This window comes from Cyphomyrmex costatus, unplaced genomic scaffold, assembly GCF_001594065.2.
Source record: "Cyphomyrmex costatus isolate MS0001 unplaced genomic scaffold, Ccosl1.0 scaffold727, whole genome shotgun sequence".
In the NCBI taxonomy this organism is placed as follows: domain Eukaryota; kingdom Metazoa; phylum Arthropoda; class Insecta; order Hymenoptera; family Formicidae; genus Cyphomyrmex; species Cyphomyrmex costatus.
The window spans coordinates 106,443-132,824 of NW_017280297.1; the positions used below are offsets into that span (position 1 = coordinate 106,443).

The window sequence follows — 26,382 nt, forward strand, 5'->3', positions numbered from 1 at the left end:
CATCTTATTGACTAAAGCACGAAGAATACGAATCGATATACTGTCAAACTTTATAGGATAACAAATTTTGTATTAATAATATATTTGTATTAAATTGTAATTTTGAAAAGTGTGTAACATTGAAAATGACTCGATCGGAGTCGAAACGTCTGTTGATTTTGTAGCTACATGCTTCAATATTAAAGTTTCAATTTTTGTACATTACTGGCTCTTTGCCCTTTATTATTTTAATTGTTTAATAAGTATTTTTCTGTAGAGAGCATATATCGTGGACGGCGCGCGTTGTGCTTCTTACAAAAGTAGCGTGCGTCCCGATACCGGTACCTCCCCGTGACTCACCGTAGCCGTTCATTTCAGTAAGTTCAATTCAGTCCGCGACGGGCTACGAAGCCGTCGACATCGAGCGTGTATGTACATATTCACGTATGTTTCTAGTCCCGTTTTGCCTTTGAGTTGATTGAGCGATCGGTGATCATCCTCGGTGTACGTGCCATTTGTGTCGGTGACATGATTCAAAGCAGTTGAGATTAGCTTAGGTGTAGATATACTTATCCAGTGACGACTTCGGTGAATCTTCTCTTCCAATTTTAACAACATGGTAATTGAAGATATTTAATTAAACAAACGAAAACGGTGCTTTGTATTTCAGTTTTTTTGAGCTTTGAGTAATTGGAACTTCTTTGAAATATTGAGTAAATGGAATGTTAAGTTTCGAAGAGAGATCATATTATTATTTTATTTTATTAAATAAATAATAAGAATCGTATTATTATTGTTAAAAAATATAATTTTGTTTTAAGAGTTTCATTTAATTATTATTATTTAAAATTCTACGCGATGAAAAGATACAGTTGAAAAGAAAAATGTTTACATTTGATTGAATTTAATACAAAAATAGAATTTAAATTCGGTTAAAAAACAAAAAATGTTAAAGAAATTAATATATGATGTCTCGTGTGTGCGATCGTGTTGTAAAATTATAGATTCATATCAGGACTTCGAAATATGTTCAAAGAAACTACGTTATTTCGAGGTATTTTTATCTCAAAATTAAGATATATAAATTAAATATATAAATACAGGATTCTTAGGTTTCACAAAATATAATAAACAGGAAAAAGGCTAATAAGCGTCAAACATCTAAAATTAAAAATTGATCAACGCTAATATATTAACATAACTATATAAAAAAATTAATACAAAGATTGAACATTAATAAAATTATGCAATGCGTTGGATAATACATAAATCATGACATGTTTCGGCCTTAGGTTTTGGCCCTCCTCAGATGTATAATATTTAAAACGCAGTAAAACATTCTAACGGATTCGAGACGGTTTTTTATTAAGAATTAATAAAAAATAAATAAATAAATAACCAACGGAAAAAATGAGTGATTACTCGGAGAAACTTGGAGTGGATACTCGTCAAGCGATTGCGAAGATATCTCATAATTCTCTCTGGGTCCCTCAATTGTAACCAAAGTCAGAATAAATTTGTCAAAAAGATATAAAGATGTCACAAGTAATAAAATATTCAATATACAAAGAAATGTGTAACATGTCCAAAGTATAAAGATAAAACAAAAACCATCTAACTGTCACGAAGAAAGTACATATAATGAAAAAAGTATATATAAATAGACGACGAGTACCCACGTTTCTCTAAGTAAACACTCATTCTTTCCGTTGGTTTTTTATTTTTTATTTATTTTTTTATTAATTCTTAACAAAAAATTCCATCTCTAATCCGTTAGAATGTTTTACTGTGTTTTAAATATTGTACATCTTAGGAGGGTCAAAACTCGAGGCCGAAACATGTCATGATTTATGTATTATCCAACGCATTGCATAATTTTATTAATGTTCAATTTTCGTGTTCATTTTTTTATATATAATAGTTATAATATCTATGTTTATTTTTAGCTATATTTAGTAATAATAGTTATATTAATATATTAGCGTTGATTCAATTTTTAATTTTAGATGTTTGACTCTCATTAGCCTTTTTCCTGTTTATTATATTAAGATATGTATTAAGATTATATTAAGATATATAATGTGTGTCGAATTATAGAATTAAAATTGTGAAGGTCAATCTTGTGCGAAGAATGAAATGATAGAATTGTTAGAATTCGTGATCCTCGCGTGATCTTCGTGTCGCGATTGTGTCTCTTTGCGTCTCGCCTTTCTTTGTCTCGTGATGCGTGAACGGGATGTGATTCATTTTCTTATGGCCCAATGACAAGACTTATAAGAGCACTAAAACGCTCCAACGTCGAACGTGATGTAGGAAACATTTTCATAAAGCGAGGACGATTGATTATTCTCATTTCTCATTAATTAAAATGCAATTGTTGCAGCTTTACGTTTCGTCACTTACGAATAGGGGGAAGACATTAGTGATGACTTTCAAATTAATTGGAAACCTGTAATTATCCCATTTTACATTGAATACCGTCGCGTGCGCAAGGAAATTGTCTCGCGTAAATTGTCCTCGAGGGAAAACCTCGAAAGAAAATATAGTTACATCGATGACGAGCTTAATATACGGTGAGCGATCATTTTTCCAAGAAATATATTAATCAGAGAATCCAGATTTTTAAAATTATTAGTGCTGCATTTTGCAGATCAGAATATTTTAATAATCTCAATATTTTAATGCTATTATATACACAACTTTTACATTTAATATATGTTTAAGTATAATATGATCTTTCTAATCATTTAATGTGTTTAAGGTTAATTAAGAGAAATAATCTTATTTTCGGTTGCGCGAAGCGGAATTTATCATATTCAAAAATCTGAGTATATGTAATAAATATATTTTGAAAAAAAAATAATCCAAATATATATTACAGATGTAACATAAAGAGTATAAATGACTTGTTTGACATTTTTGACAAAAAGATATTTATGACCGAGTTTAATAGACTCATTGTCAGCTCCGGAAGAACAGTTAAAGATATACGTATAAGGTAAATGTACTAGTTAATGGACATGAACCAATTGTTGGACAAAGTGATAAAACATTTCAAATATAAAGCTTTTGACGGTATGTATACGATTTTAAATTAATTTGTAATTAAATTTTTATAAACAATATAAATTTATTTAAAGTTGTACATATCATTAAAAGCTTAATATTTACAATTTTGTACCTCTTTGTCCAACAAATTGCGTCATATCTACTAACTGTCTATACTAACTGGTACATTTACCTTACGAGATCGTTCTGCGTGTCGTGTAATATTTATTACGGTAAAACTGCCTCATCGTTAACGATTAAACGGCAATTGCCGGCAATCGGGATTTCCGATATAATACAATCACTGCCTAAAATTTACAAAACAGGATTATGCGTCATTAAATGCACCTCGCGTGCTCACACGCTCTGTGTGAATCACGTTTTCCACGACGGGCTTTAATAGGTTCGTTGAACTAGTTTGCATCTTTTCCTCTTCTTCCTAGCTCCGTCTCTCGCTTTCGAAAATTCGAAAGCAAGGTAGACATCTCGGATGAGACTTTGGCTGCGTCCACAACCTTGCTTTAAGAGGCCCGTAAGTCGTAAAGCCGTAAGAAATTGACCAATCATAGTTGAATGCGAGAAAAATAATTTTCTGTGATTGGTCAATTTCTTACGCCTCTACGGCTTGGGGCCTCTTAAAGCGAGGTTGTGGACCCAGCCTTTTCATAGGCAATCTTTATCTGACTCGAACAGTTAAAGAAACTAAAGATTATCGATCGTTATATAGTCGTCATACTTATTGGATTGGCCATTGTCGTCTATATGTAAGTACATCTTGAACTGAATACCGTTGACGCAATTGCGTTGGCAATTTATTGTTGAGGCTAGATTTTTCAAGGAGAATCTCTCTATATTTTTACAAAGGTATTTACAAATCGTTTTATATCATCTATATTTTTTAATGCTTGATATATATTATTTTTAAACGATTTGACAGCCTGACGAATAGATTTCCCAGAAAAAATCGTGCGTTATCGAATATTTATTAGAACCAGGTATTTGCCATTTTGTAACGAAGCTAATTGTAAGAAATCCAGATATGCTCATAAAAACACTGTAATTGCAATTTTTTTCAATTTTTATAGCAACTAACATAAGACATCGCCAGATAGTTTCATTCACGAGACAATATTCTCTTCAATTGCGATACCTATATAATGTAATAGACTATCTTCCCCCACTTTTTTTAGAAATCACAGAGCGATCATAACGGTGTTGAGAAGCAGGGTCGGCTTAAAGAATTTTTGGCCCAGGGGCCAAAATGAAGTTCGAACGAGGCCCCCTTTTTCTCTGAAAAATAGTCCGACAATAGTTTTGTTATGAAAAAGAAACTTGTTTTCCATCCGGTTTTAATATATAAACAATAGAGAAATATGTTTTCCATTTTCTATTGAACGAGTACGATTATCCGTCAAACGACTTTTGCCGTCTATACTTACAAGATACAATACAGTTGTCAATGTTGTAAAAGGAATACAAAAATAACTCACATTTTATTAAAACTTTAGTGGTACTTCCGTACGTACAAACTTTTTTTTTTATTTATTGTGCGCAAATTCATTAATCAGATCATCAATCTAATCGTCATCCTCATTTGCAGTAATATCTCCAGTTTTTCGGCAGGAAAAAACTGGTCAGTTTCAGTAGTTTATTTTTAAAGTCATCATGTTTCTGTTACGCTTTACGTTTCGAGGCACCACTAGCATATTTTTGTGAAATCATCACAAACGATAAACAATATAAATCAATAACCATGAATTTCCCCGATCGATGAAAGGCAACAAGAATCAAATCACGGATACGCAACAATAATAGCGCTTTCCACTGAAAGAAACTAATGCAGTTCCAGGGCCGTGCTAGGTTTTGATGAAAACTGCACTAGTGTAGTAATAGTGCAGATTTAAGGTATATATCTGCTGTAACTCGATCATGAATATACAACTTCGTCGCGATTCTGTAACTGTATAATTATACTATAGCTCTTAATTATAATAAAGGTTACTTTAAGGAACATAAAGTGCGGTTTGTCTTTAAATTCTTCATTAATTTAATGCATTGCGTTCTTTGGCAATTTACTATTAATTGACAATGATCTTAGTTGTTCTCTTAATTCAATTGGGCACGAAAGAGCGTGCCACTCTTTGCATAATAGAGCCCTCCAAAGAGACGAGGTCCGGGGCTACTGCAGTCCCCTTAGCCCCCCTCCCGCTAAGCCGGCCCTGTTGAGGAGAGAGTGGGCGGGAAAGAGAAGAATCGTCATTGATGCGTGTAATGACGTATCTTAATAGCTCTCCTGATAAGGTATGCGTATTGATAACTTCTCCGTCCTAACCCAATTGATACTTTCCGAGAGAACGCTTTTACAAGTGCGCTGGGAAAATTTTATGGTTGTGCACATTGAATACACCGACCGATATGATGAAATATCCTGTTATGATTTACATTTACGTTATGACTTTTGCAGCGTTCCGTCACGTCCTCGGGATCGATAGTATATTTATTTAAAGAGACGTGATGGAAAAGGGAAGATTTATCAAAGACCCATCAGAGAATTGATTTTTATTAAGATGTGATGAGATTATCAATTTCTTTTTTTCTTTTACAAAGATCGCATCGCGCGATATACTAACAATAAGAAGAAAAATGTTGTAATTATCATAATTAACTATTGTATAATTTATGATCATTTTTCGAGATAACTATATACATGTATTTAAAGTTATTTTAATCATGCAAATTAGTCAATTGCACTATTAATATTAAATAGTCACACACCTTGCTTAAAAATCTATAGTTTTTTCTTAACAAAAGGGGTAAGAAGGATAAGGAGGTGATTTCAGGCGACAGCACGTAATCGATTGCCACAAGGGGCAAAATTAACACACTGATGAAAGAATATTTTGCGCAAAGTTTCATTTCAAAAGAGCCACAACGTTTCGAGATGTCAAACAAAATGTGATTTTTTTATTAGTATTTTTTTCTCCTTTAAAAACTAAACGGATCTTTATAAAAAAAATCATGGGTATAAAGGATATCAAAAAGATTAGAATAAGAATTTTTTTTGTCATTTTTAGCTCAAAATTCTATTTTTTTAAAATTGATATGTGAAATTAAATTTAAATTGGTAGGATTTTTACTGACAGTAAATTTGAAATTATTGGATTGTTCGAATAACAATAATAAAGTTATATATTTTTTGTGCATTCTAAATCACGTTCTCTCAACAAATGCTGAAATTTCTTTTTATGTAAGTAAAAAGATCTTCTGTGGCAATCAAAGGAAATAAATTAATGATCATGAATGTCACGCAGAATGTAAATAGGTACAAGTTTAGATAGAGAGCGGTTTAGGATAAACAGCTATTCTTTCAAACATTCAAAGAGAGAGAGAGAAATTTTTATATTTTATCATTTATATCTTGATATTTCACTATATTAATATACGAAATTATCGCAATTTACAGTACAATTTTTCCATGTTTAAGAGAATGAAAATATTGTTGTATCATTACTATAATATTACATAGCAATAATAATCGTAAAAATTAAGCTTCTAATTATAATTATTTTACCATGCAATTATCACAAACACCAAATACTTTTCTCAAAGATAATTTGAATATCGAGGCAGAAAGATTGAATCAATGTTTATACAAGACATAGTTATATATTTTTGATAGGTATAGTATATGTTGAATTATTCGATAGATGGTATCGCTTTAAATGTTTCAATGCTCTAATTTCTTTTCCGTTAGTCACTTGTTGTTGTTACCATTCGTTCTCCTTTATAGAGACAAGTTCTTTGTGTGCTCAATTTAAGATTCTCATCTAAAACGTTTGCTATGATTAATTAATTAGTATGTGTGTACACTAATAATAAAACTATTTAAAAGCTAACATTTCTCTTAGTGTATAGTTACGTAATTTAATTGAATCTATTATTTCAACTCAATTCAATTAGAGGCAGCAGCAAAAGTGATGCGCGGCGCGCACTCGATCTTCGTCCATGATTACTTGAAATTTCGTGACAATGCTCTCGCGAAAAAAGAAATGGTTATCACAGAAGTGATTAGGCAACGCGTTATCAGAGGCGTGTAAATATGAGTCTAGCGGAACAATCATGACGCAAGCACCGCATATCCTTGCGATGCGTGCTTATAATTACGACATTGTTAATTATTCTGAAGGATGCAAACGATAACAAGGTCAAAGGACGCATGTTCGCGTCTTATGTTGTCCAAGCGAGTCTTACAATTATATGTAGAATTGCTGGTGTGTACTAACATTTAAGACACACGTTTATTTTACAACGTCACGAAATAATGTTTCTGAGAATGATCTTGCAAGTACATTATCAGCGGATGTCTCTACATGCCATGAATCACAAAACTATACTTCTGAGATTTAAAGCGATGTATGTCAGCGTTTCCAAGTTAATGTCATTGTCGTAATATTTTGCTAAGGTGTTTATTCATGTATTTTGTATCAACATGTAAAATTTTAAATCGATTTACGGTACCGTTTTTAAGAAAATAATTACAAAAAATAGTATTCCCTAACATATGTTTTTATGACACATTGACCATTTTTCTAGTATAATATCTCTTATAATAACAAGAACGAAATAAAAAAACATATATTAATTTAAACTAGAATGTCCAACGAACACATAAACTACAAAATATAACAAGTTTATCAAATAATTTTAAAAAAAATTGATCTGTAATACCTGAATTTTAGGAAAATGTCATTTCTGTTGATATCTCGCCTAGTCATATTTAACCGCAATATTGATTCAACGATATTGAACCAATATTGAGTACACAACTTTTACCCAATGTTTTAAAGTGGCTATATATTGTTTGACCAATATTTCGCCAATATTGGGTAAAAGTTTAATCTGTAATATTGGTCCAATATTGATTTAACAATATTGATTCAACAAAATATTGGGGATTTAATTTTATATCTAATGTTGTATATTGGCTGTACATTGTTTTTTCAATATTTTGTCAATATTGGGTAAAAATTTAACCTCCAATATTGGTCCAATATTGTAAGGTAGACTCCTAATCATATTTAGCCAATATTAGTTCAACAATATACAGGGAGGGGCATTTAAAACAGGTCACCTGAATAACTCGCTTGTTTTTGACAATAGAAGAAAAAGTGTCAAACAAAAGTTGCTTGGTTTCGAGGGGCATAATGTGATGTCAATAATTGTTTTTTTATGGAGGCGCTAAAAAGATATGAAGGTCACCTCCACTTTTTTAAATGGAATTATGTAATTTTTTTTAGATAACGTGATTCCTCTAATTATATTGCATATAAAAGTATTAAGGTAGAGATACCAAAAAACCAATAGTTTTCGAGATATTTTACACTTTATTTTGATACATATTGACACAAAATGTTAAATAACTCGTAAACTGTTGACTTTTTGATTATCGTACCTTAATACTTTTGTGAACAGAATAATGAGATAAATCAAATGGTGTAAAGAAAACACATAGTTGCGTATTTAAAAAATTATCCATTTTGTATACATATTTTTTTTAAAGCAACTATGTGTTTTCTTTACACCAAAAAGAAAAACAATTATTGACATCACATTATGTGCCCCTCGAAACCAAGCAACTTTTGTTTGACACTTTTTCTTCTATTGTCAAAAACAAGCGAGTTATTCAGGTGACCTGTTTTAAATATGCCTCTCCCTGTATATTGGTACAATATTATTGAACCAATATTGTGGATTAAATTTTTGAACAATGTTTTTATATTGGCCGTATCGTTTGGGACATGCGATTTATGTTAAATTTAATGTATTTTTCCCAACTGTGTATCTATTATAAATCGTTACGTTAAATGGGCATAGTAAGAGCGCTGTACTGAACTCTTGCTAAAAGAGGAACGGAAGCGATCGATGAATCGGCAATCCGTCGCATCGCGTCGGAGCGCATAAACACTTCTGATACGACACAGAAATTGTAATTGGATTCGCAATGCGCAACGTCCGCCGATTTCTCGTGTGTCGCTGCGTCCGTAGTTTTCATAAATTCACGATATGAAGTCAAAGTTCTCACTGATCGAAATCATAATTTTTTCATCCTTAGGTGTACCACTGGCAAAGTCAAAACGTCAAAATCTCCGGAGTGGACGATATGGTCCTTCTACCGAAGATCAATGAGGATGCCATCATCGAGAATCTCAGAAAAAGATACATGGACGATTATATATTTGTATCCTTTTTTACATAAAATGCATAATTTTGGAAACACATTTCAAATTCATAAATGTTCCTTAAAATACCATCAGACGTGTATTGGACCCGTATTGGTATTGGTTAATCCTTTCAAACAAATGCCATACTTTGGAGAGAAAGAAGTCGAAATATATCAAGGCGCGGTGAGAACGAAAATGTTTTTCTCATTAAAAAACATAAGAAAAGTCTAATGTCATTTTAGGCTCCGTACGAGAATCCACCGCACATCTATGGACTGGCGGACGAAATGTACAGAAACATGCTGATCGACAACGAAAGTCAATGCGTCATTATTAGGTAAATTGGTAAACGATACTTACATTAAATTAATCTTACGCTAATTAATTCAGTACAATATTTATATTTGATGTTTTGAAATATATGTGTTTAATATGTTTAATCGAATATTAATTTAATATATTATAGGGTGACCTATTTTAACTTATCCACTAGAATATCTCCGTTGTTTTTGATGATACGGGAAAATACTACAGGGAAAAATTGTTCGATTGAAAGGGACATACACATATTATATGACGAGCGAAAAATTTTTCTCAAGTTCATAGTTTTTGAGAAACTTCTTTGAAAACACTTAAGTACGTTAACTTTTTTTTTCCCATATAAATGTGATTTTTTATGTCCAAGGTCATCTGAAGGACAACATGTCTTATATGGTTGAATTTATTTTTTTATGAATTCTATATTATTACTACATTAATGAAAATATGCTATTTCATTAAAAAAAAATCGCGATGACCTTGAAATCTTAAAAACTATGACCTTGAGAAAAATTTTTCGCTCGTCATAATATGTGTCCCTTTCAATCAAACAACTTTTCCCTGTACTATTTTCCCGTATCATAAAAAAAAAACGGAAATATTTTAAATGGTCGAGTTAGAGGAAACACCCTGTATATATACAACATATATATATATATATATATAATATATTATTCCAACATTAATTTAATATGTTAATCAAATTATTAAATTAGAGAGAGAGAGAGAGTTATATCAAACTATTTACTTTATATCCATAATACATTTTCTGTGATATTAATTTAATATATTTATTAAAAATATGCTTGTTATATTTCGATCTTCATTTTGCAGTGGTGAATCGGGCGCTGGAAAAACGGTTGCGGCGAAATACATAATGTCCTACATAGCGAAGGTGAGCGGTGGAGGCAAGAAGGTACAGAAAGTAAAGGACGTAATCTTGGAGTCAAATCCGCTTTTAGAAGCTTTCGGCAACGCGAAGACAGTAAGAAATAACAACAGCAGTAGATTTGTACGTTTCGAATTGATTCATTAATTTTTACTACACACAATTTATAATTAAATATATAATACTACAGTCGACAAAGTTATTACTTGTACTAAATAAAGGAAATCTTAAATTTTTAGGGAAAATACGTTGAGATACAATTTGGATCGGGCGGTCAGCCAAACGGTGGAAAAATTTCGAATTTCCTTTTGGAAAAATCGAGAATAACTTGCCATAATTCCGACGAGCGAAACTTTCATATATTTTATCAGTTAGCAACGGGTGCCAATCAAGAAATGAAAAGTGAGTGGCCGATATAAAAGTATCAGTGACAAATAAAATTAGTATAGTTTAGAAAAAGAGAGATAATAAAAGAAATTTAAATTTTCTAGCTGAACTTGGATTGACAGATCTCGATTATTATCAATATTTGAGTTATGGGGGTAATTATAGAGTGGACGGCATAAACGATATGCGGGATTTTCAGGAAACCCTTCAAGGTGCATAATTAAAATGTATCTCACAATGTTAATTAATTTCTGTGTAATTATAATTGATAGTATAATGCTCCATAATTATTATATAGTACATTCTCTCGTATCTTTCTTCTTAATTATTACTAATAGACCTCGCTAATTTAATATGTTACTTTAATAATTATGTATTGTTTAATGTCTACACAGCGTTGAGTGTTATGGGAATAAAAGACGCAGAAGTGATGGATATATTTAGATTAGTAGCTGGAATTCTTCATTTGGGAAATATACAGTTTGCTGAAGACGACAATTATTCCCAAATAGCTGATAAACAATGTAAGCTATTCTACACGCTAATTAAGACTGGGTTCCGATAGGTCAATACTGAAAAGCATGTGTCATATATTCTATATGTATAAATTTTCAACGCTGACAGTGAATGTAATAAATATCGAAACGCAGCTTAAGAAATAAAAATATGTATGACATAATACAATAACGATTAGTTACATAATTTATCTCTTATCGGTATAACTTTATGTAAGTCGCATAAAACATATTTATCTATATCTTATCATATATAAACATTACTAATTAATCGATATAATAAAATAAGTTTTAATATAATTTCTGCGCGAATTTGTATTATTATTTACATTTCATACTATTTTATGTCTAATTTTAATTGTATGGATATGTTTTTAGTTCTGGAGTTTCCAGCCTACCTCTTTAGAATCTCGGTAGAGCAACTGTCACGCAAATTAATTTCTCGAGAATTCGAGTCGAAATGGGGAAGTCAATCCGAAAGTGTAGACGTGACGTTGAATATAGAACAAGCGCTTTATGCGAGGGACGCTTTGGCAAAGGATATCTACGCTAGGCTTTTTGACTACTTGGTTAAGGTGTGCGGCAGAGTACTCAAAGTTTTAAAGTTTATTTAAAATGATTAATGTTTAATTATATAGAAAAATCACGTAATTTTTACGCTGATTATAAATCTTATGTGACAGAAAAATTGCTATAGAAAATAATTAATTATAATTCCATCTTTTAAGATAATAAGTTGTTGTTATTTGTGTTCCAAAAATATATTTAAGAAATATATATTTTAATTAGATCAATATAATCTTTCGAACCCAAAATTATCGCATAATTTTAACTCTTTTCTAGTTTGTTCAAATATGTGTATGTTATATAAAATATTATTTGGATCGATATGATTAAGAAGTTATAAAAAGTAAAAAGTTTTGCAGAGAAAAGATTTTAGATGAAGTTATTAAATGCTAAAAAAGGAAGTTTTAAATAATATATTAGTACAAAAATTAATTATATTCTGACTCAAATAAACCCGAATAGACAGCAGGTCTATTAAAAGACCTTCAAGTTAAAAGACATTCAGTTTTTCTATTATTAACCAATTGACAATTTTACAGAAAATCAATTCAGCTATGGAAACAAACACGGACGGATACGAGATTGGAATTTTGGATATATATGGCTTCGAGATCTTTGAGAAAAACGGCTTTGAGCAATTTTGCATAAATTTTGTGAACGAGAAATTACAGCAGATTTTTATTGAACTAACATTAAAAGTGGAACAGGTAAGTCCTTTCGTTAATATTATTCTTTTTATATCCCGCATTAATGTAGTCTCGGTGTTTGTTCACGTCTTTTTGTTAAGAATGAACAACAATTGCCAAAAAATATGAGTAATATTGTAAAAATATTTTACTCTCTGGCTACGCGTTTATTTATTACTAAAGCAAATTTATATATATTATATATATATATATATATATATATTATTTTTTTATTTATAGGATCAGTATATATATATTACGCATACGCGTATCTGTATATAATTTATATATTTTTATGTCCGGCATAAATTGAGGTCAACGTTAATATTAGAACATCAAATTTAACATTGCAACGTTAAATATTCTTCTGAGACATAATTATTATCTCTATAAAATTAGCATTTTATTTTCAGAAATTTCTGATATGAATGAGTTTTGGTTTTTCTCATATTATTAGGTGCTTGAATTAATTCTCGCTGTTGACCGGGAGAGGTCAGTATTTGTGCTGTTTCAACATTGCCAAAAGTGACTGCTTATCTATATGAAAGTACTCTCAATAGGTTTTAATAATAATCAGTATATAACATTCGATCGGATGCAAAGAACACAATTTTTTTATTGCATTAAAGATGTCGGGTTTCGTATAAAAAAAAGAGCATTTGCGAGAAGCGTTACTTTTCTGTTTTAATCTCAAGAAATCTGCTGCTGAAAGTCATCGTTTGCTAGTGGAAGCTTATGGGAAGCTCTATCTAAAACAATTTGCACAGATTGGTTTAGAAAATTTAAAAACAACGATTTTGACGTAAATGACAAAAAGCGCCCTGGTCAATCGAAAAAATTTAAAGATAGAGAATTGGAGGCATTACTTCAAGAAGATTTATGTCAGACGCTCGAAGAGTTGTCGGGAACATTAAATGTCGATGTGTCAACCGTTAGCAAACGTTTAAAAGCAATGGGAATGATCCAGAAGTTAGGAAATTGGGTCCCACATGAATTGAGAGAAAGAGACATTGCGAAACGTTCAGCCATTTGTGAATTGCTGCTCCAAAGACAAAAACGGAAGTCGTTTTTGCATCGAATTGTGACTGGCGATGAAAAATGGATTCGTTATGACAATCGTAAACGCAAGAAATCATGGGTGCGTCCCGGCGAACCATAAGCTGCTAGTATGAGCTGCTGCAACTGAGTTAAACCGTCAATGGTGAATGCTACTGACGTCAGTTACTCAATTTGGATCGAGTACTCAAAGAAAAACGCTCGCAATACGCCAAAACACATGATAAAGTTATTCTTCTCCATGACCACATGTTATTTTGGAGGCACTTGGATGGGATGTCTTACCTCACCCGGCCTATTCACCAGACGTTGTTCCATCAGATTACCATTTGTTTCGGTCAATGCAGCATGGTCTTTCTGAGCAATCTGAGCAGCACTTCAGTTATTTCGAAGATATCAAGAATGGCTCGATGACTGGGTCGCCTCGAAAGAACCTGAATTTTTCTACCGAATGTTTCTACAGAATTTATCTTCGAAATTTATTTGTTACCCGAAAAGTGGGAAAAGGTTATAGCTTTCGATGGACAATGTTGTGAATAAAATATCAGATACTTTTTTGATAAAATAAGCACGAGTTTTTTTAGCAAAAAACAACGAGAATTAATTCAAGCACCTAATAGATACTGATTCTCTAACTAAAATAAAATAAAATAAATCGACCAATCATTCCGTACAATAAAGACAGTTCAGCCGTAAAATAGACAGTTTTTCGAAATTCTATGTTAAATAAGTACGAGATTTATATTTAATCGTTAAAAATTTGTTTGTGTATCTTTAGAGAAGAGCTAAAACTCTATTATTAATTATATCAAATTTTGAAAACATTGCAAACAGAGCGTTTACTTCATAAAAAAATAAAGTAATATTTTTAATGCAATCACAGCTAACTCCTCAACGAGATTTTGTGACGTTTACAAAATATCATTCTATAAAGAAATTCTATATTATTCGTGTAACATTTATGATAAGTAATACAAACAATATATAATTCATGGTTTGAAGAAAAGAAAGATATAAATTAATGTTAATGACCATTGTGTGTGATTAATATATAATTGATTATATTAATGTAGTTAATTATATTAATATAATTAATTATGTTAATTATACGCAGATTAATATAGTTTGTTTCAAAACATGTCATCAAATCAATTTTCTTTTTTGTACTTTCAAATAAACATGAATTGAATATAATTAAAAGTAATAAATAATAATAGGCTTTGTATAAGAATAAAATTAATTAAAACAATTGAAAGGCTAAGAGTCAGTTATATAATAAATTTATATAATAAATTTATAATAAATTATATAATAAATTTATTATATAAAACTATAATAAATTTATTATATAACTGGCTCTTACTACTCTTCAATTGTTTTAATAATTAAAAGTCTTCAGAGTCGCAATTAAATTCATACTTTCTTTTGAGTAAGTTAATTTTTTCATTTTTACACAGAGGTATTTGATTTTACTCTTCGAAACCATATCCCAGCAGAATATCTGTCCTCCTAAGTGCGTACCCCTGCACAGGTGTGGTCTGCGCCATCAGGTTCCGTCCGTAGACTTTGCTGGGCGGTGCGGGTATCTGTTTAGGTAACTCGCTGGACGTGATCATGGAATTTTCCGTGGTCGACGGTTCGTCCGATTCATAAAATGTTGCTTGATCACTCTTGCCGATTTCATCGCTTCTTAGAACAATACTGTCAACGCGACGATTGAACTTTTTGGGTGGTCGAGCCTTCTTATCTCGCCTCTTCCAGTCGGTCTGCCTCTCGAAAGGTCGCGTGACCCTGAGGTATCCCACCGTACCTTCGCTCGGGGTCGCCGTGGACGGGGCGATGATATCCTTGCGGAGCGAACCGCTATGTCCTCGCAAGTTCACGTAGACCTTGGGCCGGCCACTCTTCAGATAGTACAACTTCTCGTCGAGGCTCGGCAGTTTTGGCGGATTCAATGATGGATGTTTGTCATTATCAAAGGTGTCTAAACGATAATTTGGACTTGGACCCATATCTCGCACACCAAGAATAGAGTGCGGGATCACCTCGGGATTCGAGTAGCCGTTCGGCGTTCGTTCTACAGTGGCGCGTTGCTCCTCCTTCAGCATCGTCCGCATCAGACCCTGCAAGTTCGCGGCGTTCATCTCGTCCGCACTCTGCAGCTCAATCTCAAAGAGCCTGCGAAGAGAGGAGAAACTCAATTTTACTTAATTTCATGTAGATTATAGCTTTTCGCTAATACATAATGAAAATTGATATCAAACGGACGGAACTTTGAGATGAGGAAATAAATGTACGGTATGAGTAGCAGATATAGGAATGGCGTATATAACTAATCGGATATTAACGGTAGACGTCGGGCGAGAGCAAGAGATTGCTTTTTTCTTTTTACGATATTACGAGGTTATACTTACATTATATATTACGCCTGTAATCCGATCGCGATTATAGGTGTAATTGTTGAGAAATGGCTCTCTGCCCAAACTCGTGGATATTCGCGATTATTAAACCGCAGCGATCAGCAATCGTGGTCGCACGAAGAAAAGAATCGAGAGACAATCGATTTGTCCAGGCCTTAATCGCGCTTACTATTTTTGCTTTCAAAATTACCGGTTGCGTTCAGCATATCAGTGTCTGAAGATACGAATTGTGGTCACGTAAATCTGCTATCGTTGAAATTACACAGGAGCAATTACCCGGTCGAGTTTCTCACGTTTCTCGTGCGCCGCAACGAAGACGGCTTTTCATTCGCGCTAATTGGGCCGCTTTCCGTCTCGGTGGGAAAGAAGGTGGCCGTTTCAGGTAGGGTTTTCCTCTTTTGTTCGAGCGATTTTAAAATTACGAGACCCGAAGTAAATATCGTTTCGTAATCACGGTGAGTCAGTTTTGAGAGAGTTTCCCAAGAAGAAGCCGTTAACTAGGAACTAGTGGAATAAGCAGCTACCATATCATTGGCCATTTGTTAATATTTAGTGAAACGCATTAATAAAAGACTTGACACTCGTACAATGAAATTTGGCATTACAAGTAAAATAACACATTCGTAATTGATTCATTAAAATTTTAAAACGAAGAAATGCAGAGATAAAGTTTTATTTGTTTTCAAATTACATTTCACTGTTAAATTTATAATGTTAGATTACACCCAATTTGAATTATTTTTTATCATATCTATAGGTCGCCACTGGTCCTATTCAATATGCCGTTAATTTGACTAAAATTTGAGTTAAACAATTTAACTCAAGAAAAGATATTAATGAGTTCGACTTAAATCTTTATTTATTATTTACTAAATGCATATATTAATATGGACGGTGTTTATTTTGAAACTATAATCACAGAAATGAATTGATTTATATTTTAACGCAGATGAAAGTTAAAAATTAAAAATGAAGAAATATGATTATTTAACTCACAAGAAATTGTATTACCATTAAAGTTCCTATTAAAGATCGTTCGGGCGATAACAACTGACGGATTGATCACTTCGAACGAGTTTGCAATTCTAAACGCGAAACGAAAGTGAATTGTCGGTGTAGCGTGCGATGGCCATGGAATATAATATCGATACCGGTCGGCGATATAAAAAAAAAAAGGAAAAAGTAGCGCGGAAAAAGCCGCGTTGAATGAACGCTGATGAATCGGTACCTGTAGTCTTCGATATCTGGTCTCTCCACATTGGTATTTCGCGAGACACCACCGTGCAGGGATTTGCCCTCGATGGATTTGCGCGCGGATAGTTCCTGATCCTGGTGGATGTGGTTAGGTGACGGAGGTGGTCTCGGTAGGACCATGGCCGACGTGGTCAACTCGAACAGGACGAGCAGGACCGTGGCGCAAACGTTAATTCTTCGTGACATCCTAGCTGGAAAGATCATTTTCTCCGTATGAGAAAAAACCGTCCATTGCGGCTTTATTCACACAAGAAACTTAGGCAATAAAACGTGAGCAGTAAGTGAATTGGTCAATCATGGTAGAAACCGTAAGGTATATGATGTAGCAGCAGTAGCGATTCAACATGTTACTTTTCTTATACTGCTTTTAGGTTTTAGGTTTTTCTGCTAACGTCAGAACTTATCCCTTAATTACGGCCCTTAACTGAAGTAAAATGTATTAAATCTTATGTATATTTCTTTGAATAGTATTAAGTAAATATTTGTTTAAGTAAACAAATATTTACTTAAACAAATGACAGTTAAATTAATTGTTTTTGTATTAAATAAATATATGTTTACATTAATTAAATATTTACTTCGAATAAATTCAAATAAATATTATTCAAATAAATATTTATTAAAATTTAATATTTTTTTCAGTGTAGATTTAAATGATGAAGCTCATGGTATGTATAAAAATGTAAGATAATAAGACGTAAGCAGTAAATGAATCCACAGTAGAGAATTCAAGATATATTATTATCTCAAGTTCCTTCTATTGCATGCGATTGACTAATTTGTTTGCTCCTTACTATCTTAAATTTTCCTATGTGCTTCTGGCTTAATTCCGTCAAAAAAGTTTTCTTCCCTCTTTCCACAGAATTTTAAAAAAATTTGTTTCGCCTGGGGTCCGGATTAACCATCTCTCTCTCTCTCTACGTTCGTTTTATAATTAAAAAGCGTACAGCTTGACAGCCAAAGAGAAATTGTAGAAAACGTTACGGTTGGTCAACATCAACGCATTATGTATGTAGGGACGCTTACATAAGACACAATATATGTGTCGCCAATTGAAATAGAGAGACCAAAAATTAATAACCTGCGATTAGTGGTCGTGTGAAACAGAATATCGGTAATCGGGTCGACTGTGTGGGCGGGTATAAAGCATTATTGTTCTTCAACACGGTCGGGATATTCTGTTTGAGCGATTTCACGGAGCGTTTTCTTCACTGCCGAAAAACCGTGGCAGGAAGCCACGACGAAATAACGGGACGACGACGGTGACGTGCTCGACCACGCCGTGTAACGAGCACGTTAGCAATAAACGTGGTGAAAGTTTTACTCGTGCGAGCGAATAACGGTCCGCCCGACGGACAAAATGATACAATTTCTCTTGTTTTCCTTACGTAAGGTGTACGCGTATTGAGGAATGCATTCGAAGACTTGCTATACAATCGGCGGGTACAATTTTCTCGGTACATACGTATTTCCTAGACCCGGCGTTGCCGCACGAATGTTGCGATGAGGCATATAAATACCTTAGAAGAGAGCGCGAAGAGAAAAGTGGCGAATCAAAACCGAATAACGACTCGTTACACTTTTGCCGCTTCACAGTTCACGCGCTCGCGATAATTTTCTGCCGATCTTTTGTTCGTACGACATCGACGCTCGATTTGGAGCGGATCCGATATCATCCGTCCGGCGCGACGCGGCGCGGCAATTCGCCAGGTATACACAAAACACGGTGAGCATTGTTTCTCTACCCAGTGAGAAATGTGACAATCGAAATTGATGTTGATTCGACGTCGAATTCATCAAATCGAGATCGAATTGACATCGATTCGACGTCGATTCCACTGGTTACGTTCAGCAAAAAGCGCAACAGTTGCACAACAGTTCATTGAAAAGCTGCTGAATGCACTGTTGTCAGTGCCCGATATACACAACGTGTTTACTGAGCGGAAGTCATTTTTTCTATCATATTTTAAGACCGCTACCTGAACTCAACATGTCGGTTGTAAAATGTATAAGCAACATAACCTATAAATAGACACGTTTTATACCTCTCACTTTTTATATCTCTCATCCGCACCGGCATCAATTAATCATGTCGGCAGCAATTAATATCAAATGACATAAATCCATGTTCACCGAATAAACAATACGAACACTAGATAGTGCTATATGGCTGGAGTCCGAAGATCCGTGCGCTGGAGATTTCATATTTCCACTGGAGGCTGGTCGATTGTTTAAAAAAAAAGGCGTCAAAGAAATTGACCAACATACAGTGAGAGCTTCTCAACGATTTCTGGCGTAGCAGCCTCAATTGGATGTCCCAAACGAGGTGCATCACATTTGAATGTACGACTATATACGTTTAAATTCATTCACTCAATTGTATACAGTCGCAAATGCTGGTACAGATGTGCTATGAACATTATCCAACTCGGCTTTGATTTCTTTCGGTGTTAAACCTTTCATAGGTAGACGTTTGATCACTGCACAAAACTCGTTTTTTTCCATTTTGCAAAAAAATACAAAGGTTGTTCGCTTTAATCTCTACAGAAATGAATTCCACTCAAAATTTGACAGTAATCAGCTAAAAGATGCTACTTGTCAAAAAGTAATGTGTGACATGACACTGCGAGTACCCTCTGACAGATTTAATAAGAACTTATTGACTTGTCCTTGTATTATCCTAAAGTTTCTCGAAAAATTTTAAATTGAAATTTTCAATAACCCTATAATATTCTTAACTTAATACAAAATTTTAAATATTGTGTAATAACGCGCTATTTATGCGCTATATACATATCCGCAAATAAAAATTTTTGCGCTCATTCCGTTTAGCTAAAAAAAAAAAAATTTTTTTGGGGGGGGCTGCAGTAGGCAGCAAAAGTCAGTCTCCCCTCCCACCCGTTAAAAACAATCGAATTGGAAAATTGAAGACATAGGATTTATGCGCTATTATATGCACACAGTTTTAATTTTTGCGCTGCAACCCTTAAAGCACTTCCCTCTTGGAGCGAAAAGACACGTTCGCACCTAAGTCGTTAAAAATTGCAAAATTAAATACTCTGATTATGCAGAAATATTCTCTGATTTATGCGCTACTATTTCCAAGCATATATTTTCGATTTTTGCGCTGCAACCCTTAAGGCACTTCCCTCTTGGAGCGGACAGACACATATTCACATCTAAGATGACAGGGAATTAAAGTATAAGTGTTTGCAATGGCAATTTTTTGAAAAATCAGTTGTTGCAATTTTATTGTTCTTCGATTTCTTCAATGTCACTGAGAGACGGGGCGAAACACGTCCGACCCGCTCGAGTGTCCTCACAAGACTTCTCTTTCACACGTTCGTCGCTTGCTTCACACGTACGTCGCTACACTGATTAGACGCGAATCGACGCGATTTTTGCACTTCAAATTGGAGTGAAGTTTAGAGCGTTAACGATTTCACTTTAAAAATAAGAGTGAATCTTTTCACCTTTTGTTTTGGTGTGAATACATTCACTCTATTAAAGTGAATATTTGTTTCATGTGGAGTGAACTGGTCAGCGGCTCCAGAATTAGAGTGAAAACTTCACTCCAAAAATTTTAGAGAGTAGGAATAATAAAAAACTTAGATGTGAATATGTCCGTTCGCTCCAAGAGGGAAGTGCCTTAAGGGTTGCAGCGCAAAAATCGAAAATGCTTGGAAATAGTAGCGCATAAATCAGAGAATATTTCTGCACAGTCAGAGTATTTAATTTTGCAGTTTTTAACGACTTTAAGTGTGAATATGTCTGTTCGCTCCAAGAAAGAAGTGCCTTAAGGGTTGCAGCGCAAAAATTAAAACTGTGTGCATATAATAGCGCATAAATAGCGCATAAATCTTGTGTATTCAATTTTCCAATTCGATTGTTTCTAACGGGTGGGGGGGGGGCTGACTTGCTGCCTACTTAGCCCCCCCCACAAAAATTTTTTTTTTTAATTAAAACGGAATGAGCGCAAAAATTTTTATCTGCGGATAGAATAATATCATTCAGCAACCGCTGACTCAACGATTGTCGCAACATGTTGGAAACAAGTTGAGCTTGCTGAACGTAGCCATTGTCATTTTTCACTAATGTAATGTGTGACGGCGAATGTTGAGCTGGAAATGAATTCTAGCGTTTGACGTTGAAATCATCTCACCGTTTCTATAAATTGTACGCTAGTTTAACCACGAAATGATAATTGCCCGCCAGGCACGACGATACGTTCCAATAAGCATCCAGCTCTCCTCTCCGATGATGGTGCAATAATTGAACGGGATCGAGAGATTATTTCCCCGGATAATACACTCACCTTGCACACAATCGAGGTGCAAGGTTGAATGGCGTGGCAGAAAGCTTATTTCACAATGCTTATGCAACTGTCAGGTCCATCTCCTCTCTGGTTATTTATAGCTTAATTATTATTAATTCTTTGTGACGTTTCCCGGTCAAATCCACGGTGTATTTTACTCTGAGATACGTTGTAGATATTTCTCTTTATGAAAGACCTTTCATGAGGTTTCACATTTTGTAAGATACGAGGTCAAACCATTGTTTTCACCTGCATTATTTTAAAAGAACGAAGAAAGGACTAAAGTCGTCTGTTTTACTAATTATTTTTCAAATAAGTATTTTTCTAACTGCCCTTACAAAAATTACAAATTCTTTCCCGCAATGAAAATATAAACTATAGTATAGATATAACTAATTCAAGCATAAAAGATACGATTCTTGAACTTATTTGTCAACAATCAATTCACGCTCGTCAATTCACGATCCGTAGTAAAAACTACATTAAAGAGCGAATAAAATTGTTTCTTTTTTTTCTTCCGACCGTGAAAGTATCCGTGTCGACCGAATAATTAAATATATGCTATAGCGAATCGTTGGAAATTTTTTCAGTTTTGTTTACTACTTTCTCCACTATCCTCTTAATTTTTTTTTATTATACAATATTTAAACATTAAATAATAAACAAATGACTGACCTAATATCAATACAAAGAAAGACGTCTTGAAACATTGGATCGATCCATTTTACAAAAAATTCACCAAGAATCATTGCAGATCAAATTACTGTGATCATTTCTTGACACTGGAACGTGTCAAGAAATAATTCCTAAATAAAAGATTGGTCTCCGAATGCATTCACATTCATATGTAAGAAAATAGTTTGAATTTGCGCACCAATGGTTTACACACCAAAATTATATACAAATTCTTAATGGCATAAAACAATGTTGAGATAGTGATAATGTATCTTAATGTTTTTAATTCTAATCAACTGCTTTCACTTGACTCTCTTATTAAAGGTATTTATTTTTAGTTTTAGTTTTGTTTGACACACCTACGTATTCTCCTTTTTAAATTTATACTGTCAATACACATTTACTGGTAACATAAAATCGTCAGTCAAAGATTAGATTTTGAAATATTAAGTATATCAGGGTCAAAAAATGACTACAACAATTTAATTTGCGATGATTCTTGGTAATTGTTTTTGTAAAATGGATCGATCCAATGTTCCAAGACGTTTTTCTTTGTATTAATATTAGGTGAGTCGTTTGTTAAATTTATTATCTAATGTTTAAGTACACCATTGATGAGTTAAATTTTAACAGATATTTCAATATCAAATTTGTATATAATACAATCTGTATAGTCTAATATTAGAATTTGCTTTGCAAAAAGCACGCAAAAGTTTTCTGTATAATATTCGTTTATAATAATAATAAAATATTAATATCATAAAATGAACATTTACTTGATTGTCTCTTATGATTCTGTGTATTTTAACTTGTAATTCTATCATGCAATCATAGTTGAGCAATTATATGTATGTATTATCGCGAAGTCTAGCGGCAGCTGCAGTCGACTAAGAAAAAGTTACAGTGTATGATACAGAATGATATTATAACTGGATTACGAAAGCGAGGTGCTAATCGTAGCCAATCTGCAGACCAAGAATGTTTCTCCGCAGTTAGAAAATCTCCAAGGATTTCTGAAACTATGAATACTTTCTAGATCACGTTTTACAATCAGTGAAAAGTCTTCAAAGTAGAAATTATATCTCGAAAGTAAGACAAATCTTTAATATAAATTCAAGGAAGCAAAACGCTCTAAACGTGCGTATTGTAATAACGTTGAGCAATTCGATCGCGATAGCGGCGGCCTAGATCGAGAAAGCTTACATTTCGTAAAATACGTAAAAGACGAGCAAAGTGTAACCGAGAGGATACAGAGGGACGTTATCAAACCGGTTTTCGCGAAATAGATATATTTACACTATATATTTAGACGAGAAGTCCGAGTACGAATATATGTACCGGACACAAATGCTCGTCCGATAATCTCGTATTACCGTTCGCTCGGCAGAAGTACAATATAACACGATATATAACGGGCATCGCAGAGATCCTTCTTTCCCGGACCCACTCGCTCTCTCGCGAGATCTTTAAGTGCTCCACCTCGTCGATTCCGCGTCTCGGGCACCGTGGGTGTGGCTCCAGAGTGTGCGGCGAACAGGTTCTCTTAAAAAGTGCAAGTGCAATCGTTGCCCTGGTGAACGTGCCCGACCACGAACGCTCGATGAAGCGGAGCGTGCGACTCTCCACGTGGGGAGCCGAGCTTGTCAAGCGATTCTCACCAGGCTATATAGCGCAGCGCACACGCGGGGAGCCGTTTATCGAATTGCGCACCCTGACATTTCGTGTCACCGTCCGTCGCGTCGCGTCGCGTGTGTTTTACACGCGCGTGCATTTTTCCCTTGCTCACCCGGTAATTTTCCCCTCTCGCCGTGACGCAATTCGTGGGACTGTATGACGGTGCTATCTTACCGTTGAATTGTAATATCGAAAATAAATATCAGGTGCACAAATAAGTTTCCGCCGTTTTTTTCATCAAAAATTGGGCGTTTATTGCGAAAGAAACGGTATACCTAATGTTTTATTCGAAGTATTGTCCATCGCTAGCCACTTATACTTTCTCCCATCTTTCTGGTAATTTTGGTGGATTCCACGTCGAAAAAACAAAAAACGCCGAAACTATACGTTCTTTGTCTTCGACGTCAAATTCACCGATCTTAAACTTTTGGAACCACTCACGGCAACTTCTCTCACTTAAGGCAGCCTCACCATATGCTTCTACAAGCAAAATCGATGCGCCTCAGCTGCAGATTTCTTCAAAAATTAAAGAAGCTCCTGCAAATGACGCTTATTCGGCTCAAAACTCGACATTTTCACACGAAAAAAGATATATGATGCTGATACAAAATCGCTAATATTTCAAGGTTATGTTGTTGCCAAATGTCCAACCTTATACGATATGACGTTTTACAGCAGACAATTTTAACTATAACATATTGGTGGCGCCATCTTTTGTCGAACGGCGGAAACTTATTTATACTCCTAATAGATTAGATGCCATAGTTCAGAAAAGCTATAGCTTTATTTATTGCGCGAATTCAACATTTATAACTAAGAAGATTTGATCCTTCAATAAAGAAGCCGTGTCTATCAGAAATTATCGGTATGCTAATTCAGCTACAATGAAATAATTGCTAAAACAAGTTTTCTTCAATATAGCAGCAAAAGTACGCGCCAGCTCAATCAGCACCATAATGTATCAAAAATTTTAATCTACGTGTTGGATTGATTTTCATAAAAAATTATCTTCGCTGTATTAATAAATTTATGCTATAATAAATCTGTGCTATTATAATAAATGTATATAATTATCTATAATCGCTAATTTTATTCAGCTGTAAATTTGCTGAATCAATCAAGTTTTTAATCGTTTTAACAAATTTTTTTCTTTCCGTGTATGTTAACTAGCTATCTATATAGTTAGTTAAAATCTCTCGGCACATCGTCGAAGTTCTACAGTAAATATTTCCGTTTATTTGAATTTACCACAAATTTTTATTTATAAAACCGAGTCGTACATCTTGGTTGTCTAATTGTGTCCTGTGTGAACATTTATCATTTTTACTTCCTAATAGATACCTGTATCTTGGCGAAAATGCAGAAAGTCCAAGTAAATATGCTTAATTTTCGAGAAAGTTACAGACTCGATCGAGTCTTTCATTGCGGTCAAGAGAATAATCGAAATTGCGCGGTTTCCCTTTAATCGTAAGAACGTCTTCGGAATTTCCGCCAGGAAGAAAGAACAGGAAATAACAAAGTTTGATGATCTTTTTTCTAAACGTTAATGATACTTTAACCACTTTAAGATAACTAAATTCCAGAGAAGTATCACACTCTGTTGCGTCGGTAACCAGATATCACTGTCGCCTCAAACAATTTTTTAAGTGGAATAGTTGGCGAGCGAAGTGAATCGAAAAGTTTCAAACTTCAACGACAGAATAAATTTTCTTATACAGCGTGAAAATTCTCTGCTGGTTCGAATTGAAGAGCTCTACCAGCAAGTTTTATATGGATCGTGAAGTATCGCGCAAATGGAATGATGAATCTATGCCGCTCTATTGCAAATCGTGGGCGTGGAGTCCGTTTAAATAGAACAGAGGGCATGTATTATGGAATTATTCGGAATGGATTCCGATCAGAATTGCTCGCTTATTCCCTCGATTTCTACTGCTTATTTTCTAGGAGAAAATAAAATCATTTTCGGTTGGAAAATCCATTTCGAACAGATTCATAATACGTGCATTGCGTTTCCAGTTGTAATTAATGAACGTCTAGCCAAAAAGCGAAAAACCATCTATCAATCGCGAATGCGATCGAATTTTAACGTGACGTAAAATTCTCCCATCCGGAACAGCGTCGCACAAAATGCGGGGCAGAGTTAGAACTGGTTCGCACGCAGAACGGATCGCAGCCGATTTTTCGTCAAAAAGTGATAAAAACCAGTCGTGTGCCAGTTATCTACGAGTCGCGTCGCGTCTGCCAGCGCATATAGTAGATCGCACGAGCAAATGAAGACGAAATGGCGTGGCGCGCGGTGCGGCGATGAAGTAGAACGAGAATTTATTGTCGCGGCGCAGCCTCCGCGCGTACGATACGAGGACTGGAACGAAATAATT

The 26,382-nt window shown here is 34.1% G+C and overlaps 1 protein-coding gene across 1 annotated transcript in view; it reads left to right on the top strand.

The window, feature by feature from the left end:
• Positions 1–527: 527 nt before the first annotated feature.
• Positions 528–26,382, top strand: part of LOC108780745 (unconventional myosin-Ie) — a 51,095-nt gene continuing 25,240 nt past the window's right edge. The window contains exons 1-10 of the mRNA XM_018548544.1: positions 528–598; positions 9,140–9,265; positions 9,342–9,431; positions 9,491–9,585; positions 10,401–10,578; positions 10,695–10,857; positions 10,947–11,054; positions 11,238–11,366; positions 11,736–11,932; positions 12,464–12,631. Coding sequence (XP_018404046.1) covers positions 596–598; positions 9,140–9,265; positions 9,342–9,431; positions 9,491–9,585; positions 10,401–10,578; positions 10,695–10,857; positions 10,947–11,054; positions 11,238–11,366; positions 11,736–11,932; positions 12,464–12,631 — 1,257 coding nt within the window. The 5' untranslated portion in view covers positions 528–595. The remainder of the gene's footprint in view (positions 599–9,139; positions 9,266–9,341; positions 9,432–9,490; positions 9,586–10,400; positions 10,579–10,694; positions 10,858–10,946; positions 11,055–11,237; positions 11,367–11,735; positions 11,933–12,463; positions 12,632–26,382) is intronic.